Here is a 22,985-nt window from a genome sequence, read left to right as displayed (position 1 = left end):
TAATTAAAATAAAAGCAATACAGTAAGTGGTTATATATACAATGAATTTTTTTTAAATAATCCTAATGCTATACAAATAGACACCTGTGGCTTAGGTAAAATTGCTAACAACAGCAATATACACCGGTCAAAAAAGTGCTTTATCTCAGATACTTAAGTAGATGTTGAGATAATGAGCTCTGGGAACATGCCTTAAAATTATTCAGAAAGTAGCATGAAAAAGATTATTGAGTCTGAATGAGGTTGGCTTCTGAATATGAGAGTGGGCAAAAAGCCCCATTTCTAAGTTATTATTTTGTGTAATATATTTAGAATGCATGTGTAAACGTTTAAGCTAATGAAGAAAACATTATAAGTAGGCATTCAACTATTTTACCCATATTCATCAAGGTTTCAGGTTGATCAAAGTTGGAGCCTCTCATTAGGAAAAGGATAGCACAAGCCTCTATAATAGAGATATAATATGCCATTAATCATAAAACTCCAAAATTTTTCAATCATTATTAAGAGTTAAATTACTCAACTCAACACCTAATACTTCTTTGCTTTCGTTACAACAGATGTATTAAATGGAAAACTGCCTTTCGTTATGCCAGAAAGGAAGTTCTGGGGGCATATCTTAAGGATGTAGGATGTGAAGGGACTCCCAGTGGCAAATTCTGGACAGTTTGGACACCAAATAATTAAGTTCTGTAGTGAATTATAAAGTATTGTAGTGGGGAGGAAAGAAATTCAGGAGTCTATATCAATAATAAATAGGTAAGTGGAAAAGAAGGGAGATCTTTGGCTTACATCGGAATGCCAAGGGCTGACTGCCAAATCTAGAGAAAGTACAGGAGAGGGAAAAATGTAATTTTGCATTCCTCACAGTAAAGATTGGATCAGACAAGAATAAGAATCATGAATGAATGCTAACTCAAGAAGAAATTTTGATGAGAAGCAGGATATTTTCATGTATCTCCGCCACAGACTGCTTACTAGTTGCAAGGGAGGAAAAAAAAAAAAGGAATTACAGGGAGAAATCAGACATTTTGACAATCAAATTTTGGCAATCAAAATGAACATCACCAGTGAGGGACAGATGGTTACCAGGCACCTCCAAATGTGATGCACTGTGAAGGGAACATCACCTATGCAGCAATAAATAACCTGGATCTAATCACACAGTAGTATCAGATAAACCCCAAATCAGCAACGCTACATTAAAAAGAGGGAAAATGGGTGTATTCTTCAAAAACATCCGTGTCATAAGAGACAGAGAAAGGCTGTAGAAATGTTTCCAGATTAAAGAAAGCCAAAGACCTATGGCAACTAAATGCAATATCTGACCCTAGTTTGAACCCTGAACTGGAGAAGGAAAGGATGCTACTGGGTTAACTGACAAAACTGGAGACAAATCGCAGGTTAGACAAAAAGTATTGTATGCTTGCTAAATTTACAGAAGTTGCTACATATAATGTGCTTATATAAGAGATATCCCTATCCTTATTTTTAGGAAATACATATTTCCTAAGAAAGTATATAGGAATAAAAGGCCATGGTGTCTGTAACTTAAATCATTCAGAAAAATGATTATGTGGGTGTGTGTATGCAGGTAGGTAAGTAGGTAGGTAGTGAAAGACTGAGAGCTAGAAAAGGAGGAGATTGAGAAAGTGGGTGCAAAGCAAGTGGGGTAAAATGTTCCCAATAGGTTATTTGGAGTAGAGTACACAGGTGTTCTCTGTACCTTTTTTTTTTTTTTAACCTCGTCTCTAAGTGTGAAGTTGCCTACTTCCAAATAAAAAGACTCAGACATCGCTATTACCTACTGCTAACAACAACAACAGAAATTCTCATCATCATTCCTTCAGGACTAAAATATTCAAAATCAACAATACCTTTAATCTTCAGCTATTTTTCATGAATTTTATGACTCACAATTATTTTTTAAACCGCTAAGAAAGGAAAAAAGATGACAACTATAATTATAAGACAGAATTCTATAGCAGCATTTTTTCCTGTTATCTGGATACTAGTAAAACCCAAGGGTGGGAACAAAGCAAATTCCTGACATTCTAAAGAACATTCTAAAGAGATATTTGGAGGCCAGTCACCCTCTCCTAGAATTAAAAGGGACAGAGGTGGCCATGATGCCATCAGCCAGCACCTCCACTGGCCCCCACCTTCATCCTAGTCTATAGAATTGGGGTCATAGTCTTACAGCAGTCTTTTTTTTTTTTTTTTTTTAAAGATTTTATTTATTTATTTGACAGAGAGACATAGCGAGAGCAGGAACACAAGCAGGGGGAGTGGGAGAGGGAGAAGCAGGCTTCCCGCAGAGCAGGGAGCCTGATGCGGGGCTCGATCCCAGGACCCTGGGATCATGACCTGAGCCGAAGGCAGACGCTTAATGACTGAGCCACCCAGGCGCCCGTTACAGCAGTCTTAATGAAGAGGCTTCTCTTTCTCTTTTGACCATCACCAATTGCTCCCACTTCTTAAAGCTAAGTGAAAAGGCATTTGTTTTTATTTCTGGCTTTTTGCCACTATAAAAAGGACTGTAATAAACATCCTTAAAATTATGTCCTTACACAGTAGTACTTTTATTTTCAATAGGACAGAGTCCCTAGAATGGGACTGATGCATCCAATTATAGGTGGGTTTTTTGTTTTAATTTTATAGATGTTGCCAGATTGTTTTTTCAAAAAGGATGTACACACACTTTACCATTTTCCCATATCCCCACCAGCTCTACATGTTATTTCTGTCAATCTGTTATCTATCTTACTGCTACCTTAAATACATTTCCTTGTATTTGAATAGGGACATCTTTACATATGTATGTTTGTTGGCCATGTGAACAGCTTTCCTGTAGTTTATTGATTCATATTCTTGTTTTCCTTTTCTGCAAACTGTTAAGAAATTCATGTATATTATAGATATTAACATTTCATCTGTCCTTTACAGTACAAATACTTTTTCCAGAAATATCATTTGTTATTCTTTGTTTATAGTACCTTTTGTCCTACAAGATTTTGTTTTTATATGATCAAATATTAGCATAAATACATAAATGCATACACATGTATGTATGTGTGTATATATGTGTGTGTGCTTATATATATAAAAGATATGTATCTATCTTTTTTTAAGCCCCTGAGATCCCGGTAACTAAATGTACTTTTTAATTATCAAAGATGATTGAGAATTTAAGGTATTTGTCCTACACATAAATAAGGACAGCAGGAAAAAGGGATGTAACTAAACAGGGTTGAAGCAGTTATTACTAGGGGGAAAAAAATTCACGTTTATTTCATCCATCAATTTAGATTTTCAATGAACCAGTTACATCTAACTTATTTAAGTGGACAGAGCATTGTGAGTCCCATTCTCATTTTTAAACAGAGAACCTGAAATATGGTGAAAAGCTACAGTGAGTAACACAGATGAGATTCAGTAGTCTCTTGAAACACAACAGCAATGTCATACAAGTTTTTGGTAGCATTTAGTAACAAGCTGCTTACCTTTCAATAGCTAATTCTTTGTTAGAAAGTTGCTGCACTGTAATCACAACCTTCTTCTCTATTCCTTGTTTTAATTTGAAATAAAATTTGTCTCTATCCTTAGGCACAGGACTGAAATATGCAAAAAGAACAGAAATTATCAGTACAATAACACAATAAAATAATCTACTCCAAGGTTAGAATCTATTCTGAGGTTCAAACAAGACAAAACCCTTAGTCAGGCCAGACTGACTATTCTTAAGAATTAATTAAGACAATAAATGTCTAAAATATAGTTTGTTTTATCTGAAAAGAAAAAATACCTTGAACAACTTATCTAAGACTCAATGTCTGTATCTATTTAAAAACAGACAAAATATCTACCTAATAATTATTGTTAGAATGAAAGGCACATAAATGATCATTAAAGAGCATAACGGTGCCCTATAAGATTACTTGTATAATCTTCTAAATATACAACAGAAGAAAATGGTTAATTAAATGATCAAACCACCCAACACACTATTGATACCATTGAAAATGATTTTGATTAAGAACATTTTAATGGAAAAATTCTTACATAATAAAGTCAAAAGAAAAAAAATTATGTATATACAAGTATATAAAAATATCCCTTAGAAATAAACAAAGGCAATAAATCAAATATTAAAAGTGGTTGTGACTGACAAAACTATACCTTTTTATTCTGCTTTTATTATTTTACATTTTTCTATAATATCATTATTCTTAAATACTGAGAAAATCATTTATATAAAATATCTGAAAGCATGAGAATAATGAAACATATTCATTCACCTGCCAAATATTTCTTTATCATGTTAAAGCTTTATACCAACACTGCATAGCTTCTGGAAGCTTTATATTAGCCAATACTATATTTCAGGCACAATACCAATTTTTATTCTTCCCAAACAACCTCACCTGAAGTTTCCTTTTCCATCATCTTCTTTTACCTCCAAGGAGACACTGAAGGTAAACACGTCACTGTCAGGAGTAGGAATAACCGAGTCTTTAACATCAGACACTTGTCTGGAAGAACGTTTGAATGCTGTACAGAAACTATATAAAATTCTGCTTACCTAAAAGAATAAAAATGGAAATACCATTAGGCAAAGGTTTTAACCGCATTTTGATACCCCCCTCTCCTAATTCTTGAATCTGTAACTTTCCATGGTCACAATTTACTTTAGCAGACATAATCTAAGCATACATTTATATAAGCTTATATTTATGTATTTATATATTTATGTTTATATATATTATACACAATATACATTTTATATACAGTTTGCTTCTTCCAACTCTAGTATTTAAACATGGTAATAAAGAGGTTTAATTGAAGTTCACTAAAGGAGCTGTATTTATTTATAGATGTTTCTAGGTCTCAGAATATACCATATTGCAATAAACGAATCCTAAGATAATCATCAGAATGGTGCTGGCTTCTAACTCTTCCCAATGAACACACAAAACAAGGTGTTAACCTAAGTTCTCAATTTCTCTTTTCACTTCCTTCAGCTTCAGAAAGCTAGATAGTGAGGCACAGAATAAAGTAAATACTGGTTGTAGCAATAAGCTGACATGGTAATGTGATTTAAAGAGATTCAAGTGCTGTTACTCAATGTTGCTGTGGTGTAAATGCACTGCAGGATTCCCAGCTGAAATGATCTATTTATTAGTGCTATGCCACCCTGGTGACTACTAGAAGAATATATATATCAATGGCTTATACTCTTTCCCTAAAGCGGAAAAGGACTCTAGATCCCCCACTCTTTTAGAAGTTATTCTCTTCCTTGGCTCCAAAAGAAGCATCACACCATCTCAAAATTGTAAGCTTGAAGCACAAAAGAAATTCCAAATTTCTCAGGCCACCCATGGGTTGAACAATGAAACCAAGATGAAGTAAGAGTTTAACAAAGGTCATACATATTCTCACACTGGGAGATACAAGAGACTTCTCTAAATATGAACAAATCCTTCCCTTTAGATAAAGTGAATTCAAATTATTCGCTGAATTATGTGAGTTTCAGACTGTAATATTTTGTCATTTGCTTGAAATGACCACTTACAACAAAAGAATTTCTTAAAGCATGGGGTCTTTCATTTTTCTGTTTTTGTGATGTTCATATATTCTGCCTTTTCTCATATACAGCCTATCACATTCAAAAATAAGTGGTCCTCAAGCTTCCCATAGCCACACTTACATCTATTAATCAATGATTACCCTAAACTGCCTTTCCGTTGCCAAATTAAGTTTAACTAACTGACTTACACACTTTTAACTGTGTAAGAATGCTGCCTGCCAGCCTGAAGTTCACATCCAGCAGTAGAAGCATATTTGTACCACAGTGCTTATAAAATTTTTAAAAATATTTTAATGTGGGGCGCCTGGGTGGCTCAGTCGTTAAGTGTCTGCCTTCGGCTCAGGTCATGATCCCGGGGTCCTGGGATCGAGCCCCGCATCGGGCTCCCTGCTCGGCGGGAAGCCTGCTTCTCCCTTTCCTACTTCCCCTGCTTGTGTTCCCTTTCTCGCTGTGTCTCTGTCAAATAAATAAAATCTTAAAAAATATATATATATTTTAATGTGTTACCCAATTATAATTTTATGTAAATGAGGAAAAACAACAAAAGCAACAAAGGACTGATAAAATCCTCACACCTCAAATCTTACACAATTAAGATGATGAATTCACACATTAATTTAATAAATATTTTTTGAGTGCCCTCTGTATAGTTAGTATTATTCTAGGTGCTAGGGATGTAAGCAGTGAACATGGTGCTTACATTCCAGCATATGTAAGCTTAATGTGCTTTGGGTAGGTAAGAAGGAATCATTAGGTAAGCCAAAAGCAGAACTATTTAGCCTCAAATGGATACTTACTTGATTTAGCTTCAATAATTTAACTGTTAGAGAAGAAAACAGAAGCAAAGAACACACTAGAAATAAGTCATTGAAGAGTATGACTCAAGGTAAAGTGTAAATAGGAAACTTAAACTACTTTTAGTTAGCACTCCCCACTTCCTAACATCAAATAAAATGTAAAGTCTATTGTTTACTTTTTACACATTGCACTTGAGCATATTTTTAAGAGAACATTATGCATGAATACAGAGGAATACCTGTAGATAAGTACATTAGCAGAGTCAAACCCCAGCCATATTTATTCTTTCCTCTCCTCTCCCATATGTCCTTCTAACTATTTCATTTTCTTTAAGTCAGAGCTAGCAGCAAGCCTGCCACATCAGGCCACACCAAAAAAGTCAAGGAGTTTGGCAAATTCTAAAGTAGACAGCAACGCTCAGCAATTTCTCTTTAAAAAGGTTTTTAAGTATATGAGGCTGAACCAGAGTAGTTAAGGATGATGGGGGAGGGGGGGAGGAATCAGAATACACTTTTCTTTTTTTGGAGGTAGGACACAACAGTACATTAACAGCAATCAAACTGCATTTAATCCTCACCGTGTCTTACAGTTGCTACTCCCAACAACAAGGATAAAATCATTTGTGAATTTCTAGAGTCTGTGAATAGCTGGAATGGTGACCCAAGGTAGGATATCTTCAGGAACAAGGATTATCAATGTCTACAGTTACTGAAACAAATTGGGTAACCAATTACACCATGAAAAGAATATTAAAAACATACACCATGGTAAACATTTCTATACATGTCACACTATTAAACGCTCACGCACACACACACACAAATAATCTAGAATAGGCATATTCTTTGAAGAAGCTTTATTGACAAATAATACAGTACAATTTTCCCCAGAAGGCTATACCCATAGAAACTACTAATTAAACACAAAAGTATCTGTTGGGGTTGTTTATTATGAGAGACAGGAGGAGAGCACATGTAAATATGTGGAAAGGAGATACACCAAAACCTTAACTCTGGTGGAATTTTAAGTAACTTCTATTTTCTTCTTTATTTCAGTACTTTCCAAATTCTCAAGTATGTATTACACGTAAATACTCCAGAAAAATGCTATTAAACAAAAAGGTATTTACTTAAAATAAATGACATAGCTAATTTTTCCAAGAGAAAGCCTTTTCTTTAATATTGGTGAAAGATAACTCTTTTAAAAATACGATGTATCAAGAAAATGTTCACCCAAGAAATAGATGTAGAAAAATCATTCTATAAAGCTCATCCTGAAAGATAATGTGTTAAATTTTTAGAAACAAATTATTCAAATATATTACTTACTGAAAGGAACTAAAATAAGAAGCATATCATACAAGAAACTTTTTTTAAGGTATATTTATTTGAGAGAGAGAGAAAGAGACCATGCGGGGGGAGGGGGGGGCAGAGGGAGAGAAACTCAAGCAGACTCCCTGCTGAGCACAGAGCCCCACAGGAGGTTCCATCTCAGGACCCTGAGATCATGATCTGAGCCAAAATCAAGAGTCAGATACTTAACCAACTGAGCCACCTGGGCACCCCTCATACAAGAAACTTTTAAAAAATTACAAAAATAAATTTATTTATGGAAAACACTAGTAACATAACTTCAGAATTAATTTCCAAAATAAGGCGTTTTGCTAAAATGCCATCTCAATACATATGTTTAGAAATAATATTTTCCCATACAAGGAATAAGGTTTCTCTTACACAGTGACATTTCAGCAAACCCCCTTCCTTCCCCAAAAAAACAGTGCATTAAGAATGAAGATCTTCCCAATGATACCCTTGATATCTACCATGAAATACCTCTGAATGCCTTTAACACCAGATAATAACCATGCTTCTAAAATGTAACACTGAGAATTGCTAGTAATGCATAAGTATGTTAAAATATACAAACAACAAACATCAAATCTGTTTTGAGGAAACTAGTTACACTGACTTAATAAATTCTGAAAGGGAGTCAACTAAGCCTTTTAAAAATATCTTTACAAACAGTTTTGTACAATGTATCCATAAAGATGCAACAGGGTATATGTCTCCCTGGCTTTTTTCACTATGCTTTTGGATATTTTGTTTTGTCTGCAATTCTTCAGCAGAAACAGTACATCACTTTCCCTGAACAAAATCATCGGTATCAAGAAACCTCGGGTTGGATTCCCCGACTCTTGCCATAGGTAATCGAGATCCACTCCAGCAGAGCCCTACAGATGAACCTCCAGGGTCTATCAAGTCAAATGTATCCTAACCCTTCTGTGGGAACACCTAATCCTTATGCCAGGTCCCACAGAGCTATGACCTTCACTGGCATCCCCCAACACTACCAGTGCCTGCTGCTTGTGGGATTTTAGGGTGAAATAATAGCATGACAGTGACAGTGGGTCGTGGCAGCCATGCAGCTACTCCTGCTTGAGAAGTTGCGATGTCTTCTTGCTTTTAACAGACAAACTTCAGATCTCATCCGGGCACTCTGCAAACAATGGAAAACAAGTAAGTTAGTAACATTGCTGCACAGTACATATTTAGGCAATAAGAATGTCTGTTACCTGTTCCTGAACTATTTTTGCCAATTGTTTGTGCCCATCAAGAGGGACCCAGAAACTAAGGACTAAAGCTCTGCCTTCACCACAGAACAAGAAACCTAGGAACCAGATAATGAGACAACCAGTAAATGCATCTAAAGGCTTCAGATTAATTAAAATGGGTCATTATTTTTTGAGGGGAAAGAGGAAGAAGGACATCCTCTGTATAAGGCATGGGTAAAACCCAAAGGTGGGTAGAATGTAAACTATATGAATGCTAAATGCCTTTATAAAACATAATGAAAAAAATCCATATTTGCTATTTATAATATTTAAGCAACAGGAAAGTTGTTACTGAAAATTATATGGGTATTCAGAGTCAGAGACTTCCATTTGAAACCCAGCTCTATTGTATATTCTCTTAGCCTTGAGATAAACAAAGGGTAACCATACAATTTATCAGCCAAACCAGAAACCTTCTGAGAATAAGATGGAGTGCTACTAATAATATACCTGGACAACAGACGTAAACTAGAACTGCTCCAGGCAGACGAGATCACTAATCAAAATAAATACTATCTATATCATAGAGATTTTATGAATGTCAAGAAAATGCTTAGCACAGTGCCTGGCATAAGCTCTACATTTATACTGGTTATTTTTTTCATTTAGAAATATCTCTCATAATAAAGTTTAATGACAAATGTCATGTATTTCTCCTTCAAATAATGAATTTTGCCACCAATGCCCCATAATGGAACACTTCCAAAAATGTACTCTAAAAAAAATTAAATACATGGACATCACTTTCTCATAACCTTCAATATACCAAATATCCGCTCTAGAAATACGGTACTATTTAAGACCATATCCAAAATGGTCAGGCTGAGAATTCCCCCACAGCTTTGTCCACTGCTTACCCACTATTAAAGCTCTCAAAAATGACACACAGTTCCCTCACCCATAAATAAGAGGATGCTATAATCAAAAGAGTTTCATACCGTCATAATTATGAAAAATGCTTGCAAGCCAGGTCCCCTTTCCATTTCCTTCTGCAGTAGTGTTTCTACCTCTCCAAGCAGGAGGTTCTCCAAGTCTTCAAAGTTCATTTCCTTCGAAGTTCCTTCCTTCCTTCAAAGTTCATTGTTGTTAAGCGCCAATTACCCAGAAAGCACGCAGGTGTGTGAAATGCTGCCAACATGAAATGCCAGGACTCTACCCTCTGCTTCCTCACTTCTGTAGTGGAGTTGTAAGGATCAGAAATAGACCCCTTCATTCACAAACACACAGATACTCTTTCAACATATTTATATTCACTGCCTCCTAAGTGCCAGGCACACTTGCACTCATTCACTCTCCTATCACACCTTTGACCAGACAGTATATACATAAATATAGAAATGTTGGCATGAAACAGATTCAGATGTATTTTTTAAAAACAAAAAAAAACCTAACTTGAACTTCTTATACAGACATGGGTTCTGGCTCATATGGCTACAATCTAAAGTATGTGTGTCTATGCATGTTCATTTTAGTATAAATAAAATTAGTCACCAGGGCATAAGAATTGACCTATCCCTCACGCTTAGTATCAAACACACAGAAATATACATTTCTCTGAGTTCCCATGTTGCGGCCAGAAATAAACTCTTAGAAGTCCTGTTAATACAATGATAAGTTTATGTTTCATGGTAAACAGAAAATAGAATAGCTGTTTTTAGCATTTCCTGCTGACAATTTATATTTCCAAAAGCAAACACACCTTAGCTTTGCCCATCCAAGCAAATTTATTAATGCCTTTAAAATGGTTGTAAGCACTGAAGTTCTAAAAGTACAACCTAGGGGCACCTGGGTGGCTCAGTCGGTTAAGTGTCTGCCTTCCGCTCAGGTCATGATCCCAGGGTCCTGGGATCGAGCCCCACATCAGGCTCCCTGCTCGGTGGGAAGCCTGCTTCTCCCTCTCCCACTCCCCCTGCTTGTGTTCCCTCTCTCGCTGTCTCCCTCTCTCTGTCAAATAAATAAATAAATAAAATCTTTAAAAAAATAAATAAAAGTACAACCTAATTACACTTGAAACTAATATAATGCTGCATGTTAACTATACTGGAATTTTTTTTAAGTTTTTGTATTTATTTAAGTAATCCCTACACCAAACGAGGGGCTCAAACTCACAACCCTGAGATCAAGAGCTGTACATTCTACAGACTTAGCCAGCCAGGCACCCCAACTATACTGGAATTTTTTTTTTAAAGTGCAATCTATTTTTAATTTGGGGAGAATCCAACAAATACAGAAAAGAAGGCAATTTCTCCATGTATTTAACAACCACTTCTCCAGTCTCAGAATAAACCAGTTAGTAATTACTAAGAGGAACATAACTAGCATCTTCAAAAAACTACAAGTTGATACCCCTGCTATAGGTGAGATTTGTATTTTTTCTAAAGATTTTATTTATTTATTTGACAGAGAGAGACAGAGAGCATGCACGCACAAGCAGGGAGAGCAGGAGAGGGAGAAGCAGGCTCCCCGCTCAGCAGGGAGCCTGACCTGGGGCTCAATCTCAGGACCCTGGGATCGTGACCTGAGCTGAAGGTATACGCTTAACTGAATGAGTCACCCAGGCACCCCGAGATTTGTACTTTTAATTAGGCCAGTTCCATAGAGCAAAAGTCATCCTCTGAGGAATGAACATAACAAATAATCAGTGAAAACCACAGATTTCATGAAGCAATCTTAGTCCAATATCTACATGAAAGCAATATGCAACCATCAGTCCAGCAGAAAACATGTTTTGTTATAGATGCTTTTAAAAAAGTCACATGGACCAATCAACTTGGGAAAAATAACCAAAAGAGGCCCTTTCTAAGCTTGAGCAATTACTACCATGGTAGGGTAGGAGGAGAGCTCTTCAAGTAGGATTTTTCTGTTACATCTGTTAAGCTGAGAGTGCCCTACCTATGATACCACTTCAATGCACAGTTATCAGATTTAGTTTTCCATATTTAGTTCTATGCCATTAAATATTAACTTTCTCTTTAGAAATCTCCAAATTTATGTAATAGAGTATATAGTGATACATAATAATTTATACAACAGTGAGACTAGGGTTCAAAAATATTACCCTAATTCATCTTGATAGCAAATTGCTACAATATATTATACTTACAGCCTCTTTAATTTCACAAGAGAAAACATGTATCTGAAATTCTTCTGAACCATGGGAACTCTCTGTAAATGCAAAGCAATTGCTCTCTGTTGTCCCATCATGTCCACGTGCACAGAATAACACCTTATAGATCGGAAAAGAAGCTAACTCCAGATTGTTGGATTGGTCTATAATTCTACAGAAAAGTGATAAAAAATAAAACAAAATATTAACTATCAAAGAACAAAAGCAAACAGTTCTATTATACTAATGACATATATATATAATTATCTTAAAATCACAAAAACTGGTTATAATAATGTATTAAAATATTTTGCTATGTGTGTGTATATACGTACAGATATACGTATTTATACACATACACACACACACAAATTCTTCAACTTCTTTTAACAATTACTTAATTTTTGTATCTCCTATGATGCAATTCATTTACTCCCAAAGCCAAGTATACATTACCTGGTAAAATCTATGTCACCCATCCCCAATTGCTAGCCTTGTTCTGCTATGGCATTCATTTCTATTTACAACAGCACCTATAAGTTTATCTAAGACCTAGGTCATTGTTCGACCAAGACGTCTCTTACTCAAAACAAAAAAGTTCAGAGTGGTTCCAAAGTTGAACAACAGAAGTTAAAATACAAGTTAAAAGGAGTTTGTGGGATTTAGGAGTAAATAACTCTCCCTATGTAAATCCTAAGCCCTAGATTGATCACCCAGGAGCCCCTCACTCTAGTTCTTGAACCACGGTTATATGACAAGGGGAAGGCAGGTTTTTATGTTCCTTCCAAATAAAGAAACACAAATTATAGGTATGTTTGAAGTTCTATTTCCATTTATAATATTCTAAGCATAATTTTGTAAAAGACTCTCATAAATAAGCAACACCGTCTAAGCCTAAACATGTTTTTTTTTCATGTCTACAGAGTAAAAGTGAATTCACAGTAAGTCCTAGGCCTCATTTATGATATAACATCATCACCACCATGCAAAAAATTTCATACATGTCTAGGGGAAATAAAAAAAGACTAGAGCTTACCTCACAGAACCTTCTGGAACATTTGGCACATACAGAGTAACAGGAAAGGGGTGCTGACTGGAAGATTTCATAGTTGCCATTGCCCGTAGAGCCTCCACTTCATTACGTGGGGAAGAAACCTTCATACATCCTAAGTAGGTCAGTTTGTTAAATAAAACACTATCTTCTTCAGGTAATCCACTTGGAGAAGTCGGTCTGGGTGTAGAAATTTCTAAAGAAAAACACATACACACCCACTCAAAAGTTAACGGAAAACTTCACAGTATAATTTCACCTACTGCCCAAAAACAAATGAAAAACTGCAAACAAAATTTAGGTCTGTGTTTTCACTTCTTTTGATGTTTATGCTACATCTTAATTCGGAGTTCTGGAATTTTATACTTTCAAAGCCTCTCAAAGTATTATCTTACTTAGCTATAACTTCTTTAGAGGAAAAGGGAAAAAAATTACAGAGTTCAAATGATGTAGAACAATAAGGAAGAAAAAAACTACACTAAAGGCAAGTGGGGGCACCTATGTGGCTCAGTCGGTTGAGCATCTGCCTTCAGCTCAGGTCATGATCTCAGGATCCTGGATCCAGCCCCATGTCAGGCTCCTTGCTTAGCCAGGGAGCCTGCTTCTCCTTCTCCCTCTGCCCCTCCTCCCTACTCGTGCTCTCTCTGTCCCTCTCTCTTTCTCAAACAAATAAAATCTTTTTAAAAATTAAAAAATAAATAAAGGCAGGGTGAAGTAGCCTAAAAATAATGATGATTAAATAAAACTAAAATAAGTTCAAAGTCTGTCTTGGCTGTAAAGATCCTGCATAGCACCAAATTTATTAAGGAGCCTAACTTCCCAAGAAAAAGTAAACAACATTAAGATGTTACATCTCGTACCAATAACAACAAAAGCAAGCCCCTTTTTGGCTCCTTCCTGGCTTGCTGACCTCTATGAACTATGTAAGTATTCCAATGGATCCTATGATTGCTTCCTATGAATGATCCTATGATCCTATGATTGCTTCCCCTAATTCTCCTCTCCCCATCAATGAGTTTCTAAAACAAAACAAAACAAACAAAAAAACTGTTCACTTTAGAAAATTCTAAGCACAGGGCGCCTGGGTGGCTCAGTCGGTTAAGCGTCTGCCTTCGGCTCAGGTCATGGTCCCAGGGTCCTGGGATCGAGCCCCGCATTGGGCTCCTTGCTCAGCAGGAAGCTGCTTCTCGCTCTCCCACTCCCCCTGCTTGTGTTCCCTCTCTCACTGTGTCTCTGTTAAATAAGTAAATAAAATCCTTAAAAAAAAAAAGAAAGAAAATTCTAAGCACAGCATGCAGCAAAGGCCCAACTGTAGTTAGAGAGTATCTATCTGCATATATCAGATACTATTAAATTCTCCCTTTGCCACTCTTTCCATCCCCACCTGAAACCCACATTGAGCTAGTCTCCACCTCTCCCCATTACCCATATCCAAGCATGCCTGTCTCACCCAAACTAGATCCTTGCACCAGGCTCAAATCCTCACCACCAGGATGCCACTTAATAGGATATTAACAAAAAATTCACAAAAGCCATTCCCAGCTCCCAAATATTATACTGTAACATGCAACCTCACCTCCGACTTTTCTTCTATTAAGAAACTAAACCCATTCAAAATGAATTACTTCATCTACCATGTTCTTTAATCACTGAAACTGTTTTTTTCCCCTTTTGAATCAGTTCAATGGCTCTATTTCAAAAGGGATAAATAAAAAAAAAAAATACATGTTAAGGCTGAATGCTAACATGTCTAGACTTACATGTATTTTTTATTAACTTAGCAAGCACACAACAGTTATTTGCAAGATTCTATGATTAAATAATGTTTTAGTAACTGATGAATATGAGAGATAAAGTAGTTCAAGTGGTGTAAGTTATATGTAGTTGGAGTTAAAAAAAAAAACAGAAAAAAGGGACAAAAAAGCTTTTTGAAAAAAGTATTCTAATAATCTGTGTAACTGACAGATTCAGAGAACTCTGTAAACCCCAAATAGAGAAACAGTACAGAAATTGATCCCAAAAAAGACAAATGACAAAATAAGCAGACAAAGCCTTAAAAATAACTATCATAAATATGATTGAGAATTTAAAGAAAAACATCTAACAAAACAAGGAGAAAAAATGAAAGACAAAGGACCAAAAGAAATTCTAGAGCTAAAAAATGCAAGATGTGAAATCAAATACTCCCTGGGTGACTATGAAAGCAGATTCTAAATTGCAGAAGAAAAGAAGAACGTTAAAGAAGTTCCTTGGGATAAAGGAAAATGATACTAGAGGAAAACTGAAGAGCACCAGAAGTTATAAATATGAGGGCAAGAATTTTTCCTTGCTTTTTCATTTCTTTAAAATATAACAGATTTTTTAAAGTGAAAAATGAGTATTTTGTAGAATTTGTAACATGTGTAAGCAAAATGAATGACAACAAAAGCATAAAGTCTGCAAGAAAAGAAATGGAAGATCCTCACAGTATACCTGAAGTGGTATATTTTTAAAACACAGACCTGTTAAAGACTTGAGTCATAAACCTCAGAGCAAGCACTAAAACAATAAAACAAATTATACAATTTGTATACAACTGTATACAATTACACAGTTAATAAAGCAGTAGGGGGATAAAATATAATATTAAAAAATATTCAATCCAAAGGAAAGCAGGAAAAGGGGGAAAGACACAAAAAACAAAAGGAGAAAACAAATAGCAAGAAAGTAGATACAAATATCCAAACATGTAAAAAATTACATTAAATATAAATGGTCAAAGACAAGGGTCACCAGCTTTTTCTATAAAGGGCCATATTAATAAATATTTTAGGCTTTGTGGACCAAGAAAAAATTTGGATATTATGCAGGTAGTTATATAAAAAGAGAGGCCTTCCACAATTTTTTTAACAAAATTCAAAACTTAATTTATGGACACTTTTAATTTGAATTTCATATAACTTTCCTGTATCACAAAATATTATTCTCCTTTGACTTGTTTTCAACCCTTTAAAGATGTAAAAACAATTCTTACCTTGAAAGCCATACTGAAAACAAGTAGGGTTTGGCCCATGGGAAGTAATTTGCTGACCCCTGGTCAATTAAAAGTTCATCAGACTGGATAAAAAAAGAAAAGCTCAACTATATGCTAACTACAAGAAACACACTTTAAAGACACAAATAGACTAGAAATAATTAACAAAAAAAAATAGTAGACATACCATGCAAACACTAATTGTAAGAAAACTAGAGTAGTTATATTAATATCAAATATCAGACTTTAAAACAAGGGGAAAAAGAGACACTTTACCCTGTTAAGGGGAAAAAGAGACTCTTCACAATGATAAAGGGTCAGTACATCATGAAAACATAGTAATTTTAAGTGGTTATGCCCCCTAACACCAGAGCTTCAAAATACCTAAAGCAAAAACTGGCAGAACCAGTCAAGTTGAAGTACTAAGTCTGCTATGGCTTATCTCTCTTAACTAGAAACACTGAACAGAATACTAAAAGTACATAAAAATTCTTTTTAAAAAAGTAAACAATAATTAAGATTAAAGAGAAGAGTCAAAACTTGAAGAATTACAAGTATAGTGTTGAGTTTCCTTCCCCCCCCACCCCGCCCCATCTTTCACCTCCCAGATTTAACCTAAGGGCAGTCCCAGTTGTAGAACTGTGCAAACAACAACAAAACTGTAAAAGAAATTTAAAAACAGAAAAAGGAGTGTCTGCAAACCAGAGAGTGTTTGGGGAATTATGACTTGTTTTGGTTTTGTTTCCTCTCTCTTTTCTCTCTCCCAGTTCTACCTTAAGGCCAGCCCCAGTTATGGAGCTGCACTGCAATGGGGGAAAGGTCGGGGGGGGGGGGGGGAGGAGGGAGGGGGAGAGGACCACATACGTCTAAAATTTGGAGGAAAAAACCTGTCTTAATGTCTAGAACACTGGAGCAAATGGGTTCACTCCTGTGATTCAAAAATGGAAAAGGAAACCTCCACCATTTTTTTCTCTTTTCTCTTATCACTTTGTCCTAGAGTAGACTCCAGGCATGCAAGACTGCTAGATAGCACAACAAAACAAAAACTCTAAGTGAGAAATCTGTCTTTCTACTTAGAAGAAGGAAAATGGGCCCCAGGATCCCAGAGAGTATGGGAGAACTCCCAAGGAGAGTTGAGGAGAAGGTAATCCCTAATTTTGTGTATGAACTAATAATACAAGTTTCGGGCTCACCACCATGCTGTATGTGTGTAACAAACCAAAGAAGCACAGCAAAGGTTTTGGGAACTGAAGTGACTTTGGAACCAGAAAGGAAAATAAAACTTGCAGTCTGGACATCACCAGGTAGACTGCCTGCTAAAATAAATAAAATCAATGTTCTTCAGAGGATTTTATGGAAAAAGAATCTCAAAACAAAAGATTCAGAAAGTCTAGAAAATAATCCAGTTAACCAAAAAAAAAAAAAAAAAAAAAAAAAAACAGAAAAAGGTAACCAACTCTCAAGGGAAAGAAGAATCAACACATACCAATCCCAAGAGTACGCAGTTGTGGAAATTATCAAGGACTTTAAAATTGGTTTTATAACCATGCTCCATGATATAAAGGTATATACACCTGAAATGAATGAAAACATTGAAATCCTTGGCAGAGAAACAGAAAATGTAAAAAGAACCAAAGTAAATTTAAGAACAGAAAAATAGAATATCTAAAATTAAAAATTCAGTAGAGGGGCTCAAAAGAATGGAGAGTAAAGAGTCAATGAACTTGAACACAGGTCAACAGAAATTACCTAAACTGAAGAACAGAGAGAAAAAAATGCAACAAATAATGAAGAGAGCCTCAGGAAATGTGGAATAATATGAAAATACCTAACATTTTTGTTGTCTGAGTCCCAGGAAGAGAAAGTGACTGATGCAGAAAAAAAATATTTCTAAGATATAATGACTGGAAACTTCCCATATGTGGTGAAAGATATAAATTTACAGATTCAAGAATCTCAGTGAACTCCAATAAAAATAAATTCAAAAAGGGGTGCCTGGGTGGCTTAGTCATTAAGCGTCTGCCTTCAGCTCAGGTCATGATCCCAGGGTCCTGGGATCGAGCCCTGCATTGGGCTCCCTGCTCCATGGGAAGCCTGCTTCTCCCTCTCCCACTCCCCCTGCTTGTGTTCCCTCTCTCGCTGTCTCTCTGTCAAATAAATAAATAAAATCTTCAAAAATAAATAAATAAATAATCAAACTGCTGAAAAGATAATAATCAATATAATCAAACTGCTGAAAAGATAATAAAAAGCATACAGAAAAAAAACAAACAGGAACAATGAATGTTCAAAGGAATGCATATTTCTCAACAGAAACTATGAAAACAGAAAGACAGTAGAATAACATATTCAAAGTGCTCAAAGAAAAGAACTATCTAAATGCTTTTCAAAAGGACATTGCTCCATAGAAATCTCCAGGATCTACTAAAGTGTTTCAGTGGAGATGAAGAGCCTACACCCTGCCCCACATCCATTTTAAGCAGATATGTATTGTAATTATTGGCCTTGGACCTAAAAGTTTATGTGATTTTATTTTCAGATTCAACACTTCCAATACTACTGAGGATGAGGATGATGGTAATGAGGAGGAGGAGGATGGTATTTTATTTAGTACTTAACTTTGTGCCAGGAATTTTACAAAATACTTAAAATGAATGATGTTATTTAATCCTCCTTCATCCCTATACAGCAGATTCTATTTTATCTCTATTTTACAGATGAGAAAACTAAGCATTAGAGAAGTTAAATAACCTGGCCAAGGTCATAGAGGCATAGACAGAGCTTGGGTTCAAACCCAGGTCTGAACTTCAGATATGATGTCTTAACCTCTATGAATGGCCTACAATAGGATGAATTAAAAGAACAATGTAGTTCTCATTCTGCATTTAATTATAGAGTATCAGCTCTTCAAGGGAAGGAATTGTTCTATCCTCTTTTTATTCACAGCACTTATTAACAGTGTCTAAAAGACTAGACAATATATATCAAATGAATTAATCACTAAATAAATGAAAATTTTTTAAGGCTAGTAATCCTTTCAGCAACCTATCATAGGAAACACACATCATCCTGGGCACCACCTAGACCCTATCCCATCCACAACTAAATGTATTATAACTGCAGCCTTCCTGTAGACAAAACTCATCGGTAACTATCCAATTATGACTAGCGGAGATCCTGAGTTAAGCAGGCAAATAGCAAAATATTTCTACCAAGGCAACAGTTCTAGACCTGGTAAAATCACACACCAATGTAAGGAATTCATTCCCACCTAAATATAAATTCAGTCCTATTCATCTCATACTTCTTTAACTCCATTATCCTTTCCTCAGCAGAGAGAGTGACAAAGAGTATAAGATAGACCACTCATGTTTGTATCCAAGCAGTATTTAAGTATATTGCAATAAACTAGCAAAGGATTCCCTGTTAGAGTTGCATACAAGTAGCCAGTTTATAAGATCATCAAATGACAAAAATGAACAAGTTATCATGACGTTTAAAAAGCTTTCATCTGTCTAGTTTTATAACAAAAAAACAACATACCTTAAATGTTCACTCTAGGCCATTTAAATCTAGATGCTTTCCAGACAGTTCCTTGCCACTGAAGTTATGTGTCATTTTAAACCAACCACAATAATTCTCTTAAGCAAAACTGTGTTGACTGCAACCAGGAAAAGGCAGCTGAAATGTCTTGTCTTAGCCTGTTAAGGCTGCTATAACAAAATACCACAGACTGGGTGGCTTATAAACAGCAGACATTTACTTCTCCCAGTTCTGGATGCTGGAAAGGCCAAGATCGAAGCACTGGCAGATTCAGTGTCTGGTGGGAGCCCACCTTCTAGGTCACAGACAGTATCTTTTCACGGAGTCCTTAGAGATGGAAGGGACAAGCTAGTTTTCTGGGGTCTCTTTTATAACGGTACTAATCCCAATCATGAGGGTTCCACCTTCATGACCTAATCACTTCCCAAAAGGCCCTACCGCCTAATATCGTCATCACCTTGAGAGTTAGGATTTCAACATGAATTCTGAGAAGGACAAGAACATTCCAACGTTATACAATTGAAAATAAAAACTAAAAATACATAACTAGAAAACTAAAAACTTACTTGTAAAGCAAAGGAAATCTCTTCTTATCCGAGATCTTCAGTGAAAAATACATATTTAAAAATATATTTAGCGTTATGAGTGTTGAGAACACAAAAAAGTACACAGTACATGGTCCCCATCAAATATACTTAGAATCATAAACCATTGCAAAGATTAACCAATTCCAACAACCCATCAGAGCTACATTAGAAGATAAAAGGTATTTCTTCCTTTCAATTAATATATTAACCAAAATATAATTATATAAATGTGATATCAATGTGCTCTGGGCTTTTTGGAAGGGGTGGAGATTTAAGAAATTCAAAAGATAAAACAAAGCACAATGAGTAATATAATCTCTTCTGTTCCCTTAATCAAGAACAAAAATTAATACTTTTTAAGGTTTGTTTCTAATCCTGTATTTTTAATTAAAATATATATATATATAAATGTTTAGCTTAAGTTCCCTTGAACTTAATTCTACCTGTGAGTATGACTATATATTGAGACCTATGAGTATTTACAGTGAGTCACCAAACCAGAGGGTTTTATTAAGGACCCCCAATGCATTACAAATATCTTCTCCTAGTCTGTCAGTAAGCCATATTTATTACATAGAATGGTTGAAGATGTATCAGTGGGACAGGGTAAACACACACACATACACACACACACACACACACACACACACACACACACTTGAAATTTTTGGTGCCTAACACTAATAGTCCATTTGGAAGAAACCCCATGAGTATGATATATGAATGTTTTTTTTAATGTTAAAATGTGTTGTCTAATAATTTAATTAAACTGCAGATCAAAGCAAAAAAAATCATTTATTATGGTACCATTCTCATTCAGAAGGTTTAAGTGTTTATGTATTAAAATACAACTTTCAGGGCACCTGGGTGGCTCAGTCAGTTGAGCATCTGACTCTTGATTTCGACCTAGGTCATGATCTCAGGGTTGTGGGGTAGAAGCCCGCATCAGGCTGTGCACTCAGCAGGGAGTCTGCTTGAGATTCTCTCTCCCCCAGCTGCCCCTCCCCCACCAGGCGAGTGCACGCGCTCTAATAAAATCTTTTATATGTATATATTATATACATAATACATATATTAACTATCTTTTCTTAATGATGTGGCTTTTCCTATGCAATCACAAAAATAGTCTCCAATATTTTCTTCTTATATGTTTATTTTTCACATTTCACATTAAGTATTTGCTTTTCCTATGCAATCACAAAAATAGTCTCCAATATTTTCTTCTTATACGTTTATTTTTCACATTTAAGTATTTTTCACTAGGAATAAATTTTGTGTATAGTGTTTAGAGCCATGATAGCCACATTGTGTAGCACTTTGTCTTGTATCTATACTTACCCGATAGCAACATTCAGAAATGGATCATTGGCCCTAAGTCAATCAGGATAATCTCACCTTGTCTGTGGTGTGACTTATTTCAGGGTTTGAATGTAACCATCAGTTACTACTAGTTTAGGTGATTCCCCTGACTACTACTAGAAAATGGTTCAACGGAGTGAAACATAACTTTTGTTCAATAAGTAAAAGAAGAGAGCCTTTCTCTCTTCCACCAGCCATAAATAAATTTCCTGGCCCTACTTACAGTTTCTGCTGCTAACTACTTTAGGACCATAAAGGAAGCCAGTTAGAGAGAAAGGTGACATGGAGAAGATCAAATCTGGCTGAGTAGTTTACAAAAAAATACTATCAGAGCCCAGATCAAACAACACCCCTAGTGTTTAAACCAGCTGAAGTAGGAGTCGGCTTTGGTTTGGTTAGGCTTTTTTTGCACCCAAAACCATTTTGCATTATAAGCTGGTATTTCTATTATAAATCCTACTCAATCATGGATGTATTCATTATTTAATAGACTGATGGAATTGATATGCTATGTTACTTAGAATTTTCACAAATGATAATTTGAAATAACTGTAGTCAAACTGAGTAAAAAGGCACATACTATGAAAGACAGTGTCCATTACACTATTTCTGATACCCAAGAATTTATTCAATTGTTCAGTAAGTATTTACTGAGTGCCTAATATGCGCCAAGTACGAGGAATAAAGACCCAGAGATAGTCCCTGTTCTCAAATAACACTGACATTGATTTTACATGTAGAAAAACAAACAAAAACATAAGAACTACAGGGGGAACTCTTGACCAGAACCAAAAACCTGGTGGCTGGTGGCCCTGATCTTAGCAAACAAAGTTAATAGGATTTTTAAATTTTCATCTTAAAATTTTCAGGATCACTTTATCCCATTTCTCTTAGGTGTTTAAGAGTTCGATACAGTACCTGTATTTGATGGATCCAAAATTAACTGAAGAGATGGCTTATTTGTTTGGCTGGCTGAAACATCTCCAAATGAATGGTCTGAAATCTCAGTGGAACTCTGACAATCAACAAGAAGACTATTTTGCCCTTTCTCAGAATCTCTCAAAATCTCTTCCATGGCTTTTTCCAATTGTTCATCACCATTAGAAACTATCTATAGGCAAAGTGAGACAATTCTGTTTCAATCATATTATGGTTCTGGGCTTAATGAAAATATTTTATTTCTAGAAGAAATTAAAACAAGTTAAATTTTAAATTTAAATATAAGTTACTGAACACCAAGAATTTATACAGTTGCACCTAACTATATCTGATCTAAGATCTAATTTACAGAGATTTTTCTTTCCTTTCCTTTTTTTTTTTCCATAGGAAC

General features: G+C 35.5%; 1 protein-coding gene across 3 annotated transcripts in view; it reads right to left on the bottom strand.

Moving 5' to 3' along the window:
* RABGAP1L (RAB GTPase activating protein 1 like) overlaps positions 1-22,985 on the bottom strand; it is a 748,424-nt gene that overhangs the window by 653,792 nt on the left and 71,647 nt on the right. For all 3 annotated transcript variants that reach the window (XM_078077989.1, XM_078077987.1, XM_078077988.1), the window contains exons 3-7: positions 22,574-22,766; positions 13,139-13,349; positions 12,100-12,274; positions 4,425-4,582; positions 3,504-3,614 (exon numbers count right to left, since the gene is read on the bottom strand). In XM_078077989.1, coding sequence (XP_077934115.1) covers positions 3,504-3,614; positions 4,425-4,582; positions 12,100-12,274; positions 13,139-13,349; positions 22,574-22,766 — 848 coding nt within the window. The remainder of the gene's footprint in view (positions 1-3,503; positions 3,615-4,424; positions 4,583-12,099; positions 12,275-13,138; positions 13,350-22,573; positions 22,767-22,985) is intronic.

The sequence above is a fragment of the Halichoerus grypus genome, chromosome 7, assembly GCF_964656455.1.
Source record: "Halichoerus grypus chromosome 7, mHalGry1.hap1.1, whole genome shotgun sequence".
Lineage (NCBI taxonomy): Eukaryota > Metazoa > Chordata > Mammalia > Carnivora > Phocidae > Halichoerus > Halichoerus grypus.
This window is presented reverse-complemented; position numbering and strand designations above follow the sequence as displayed.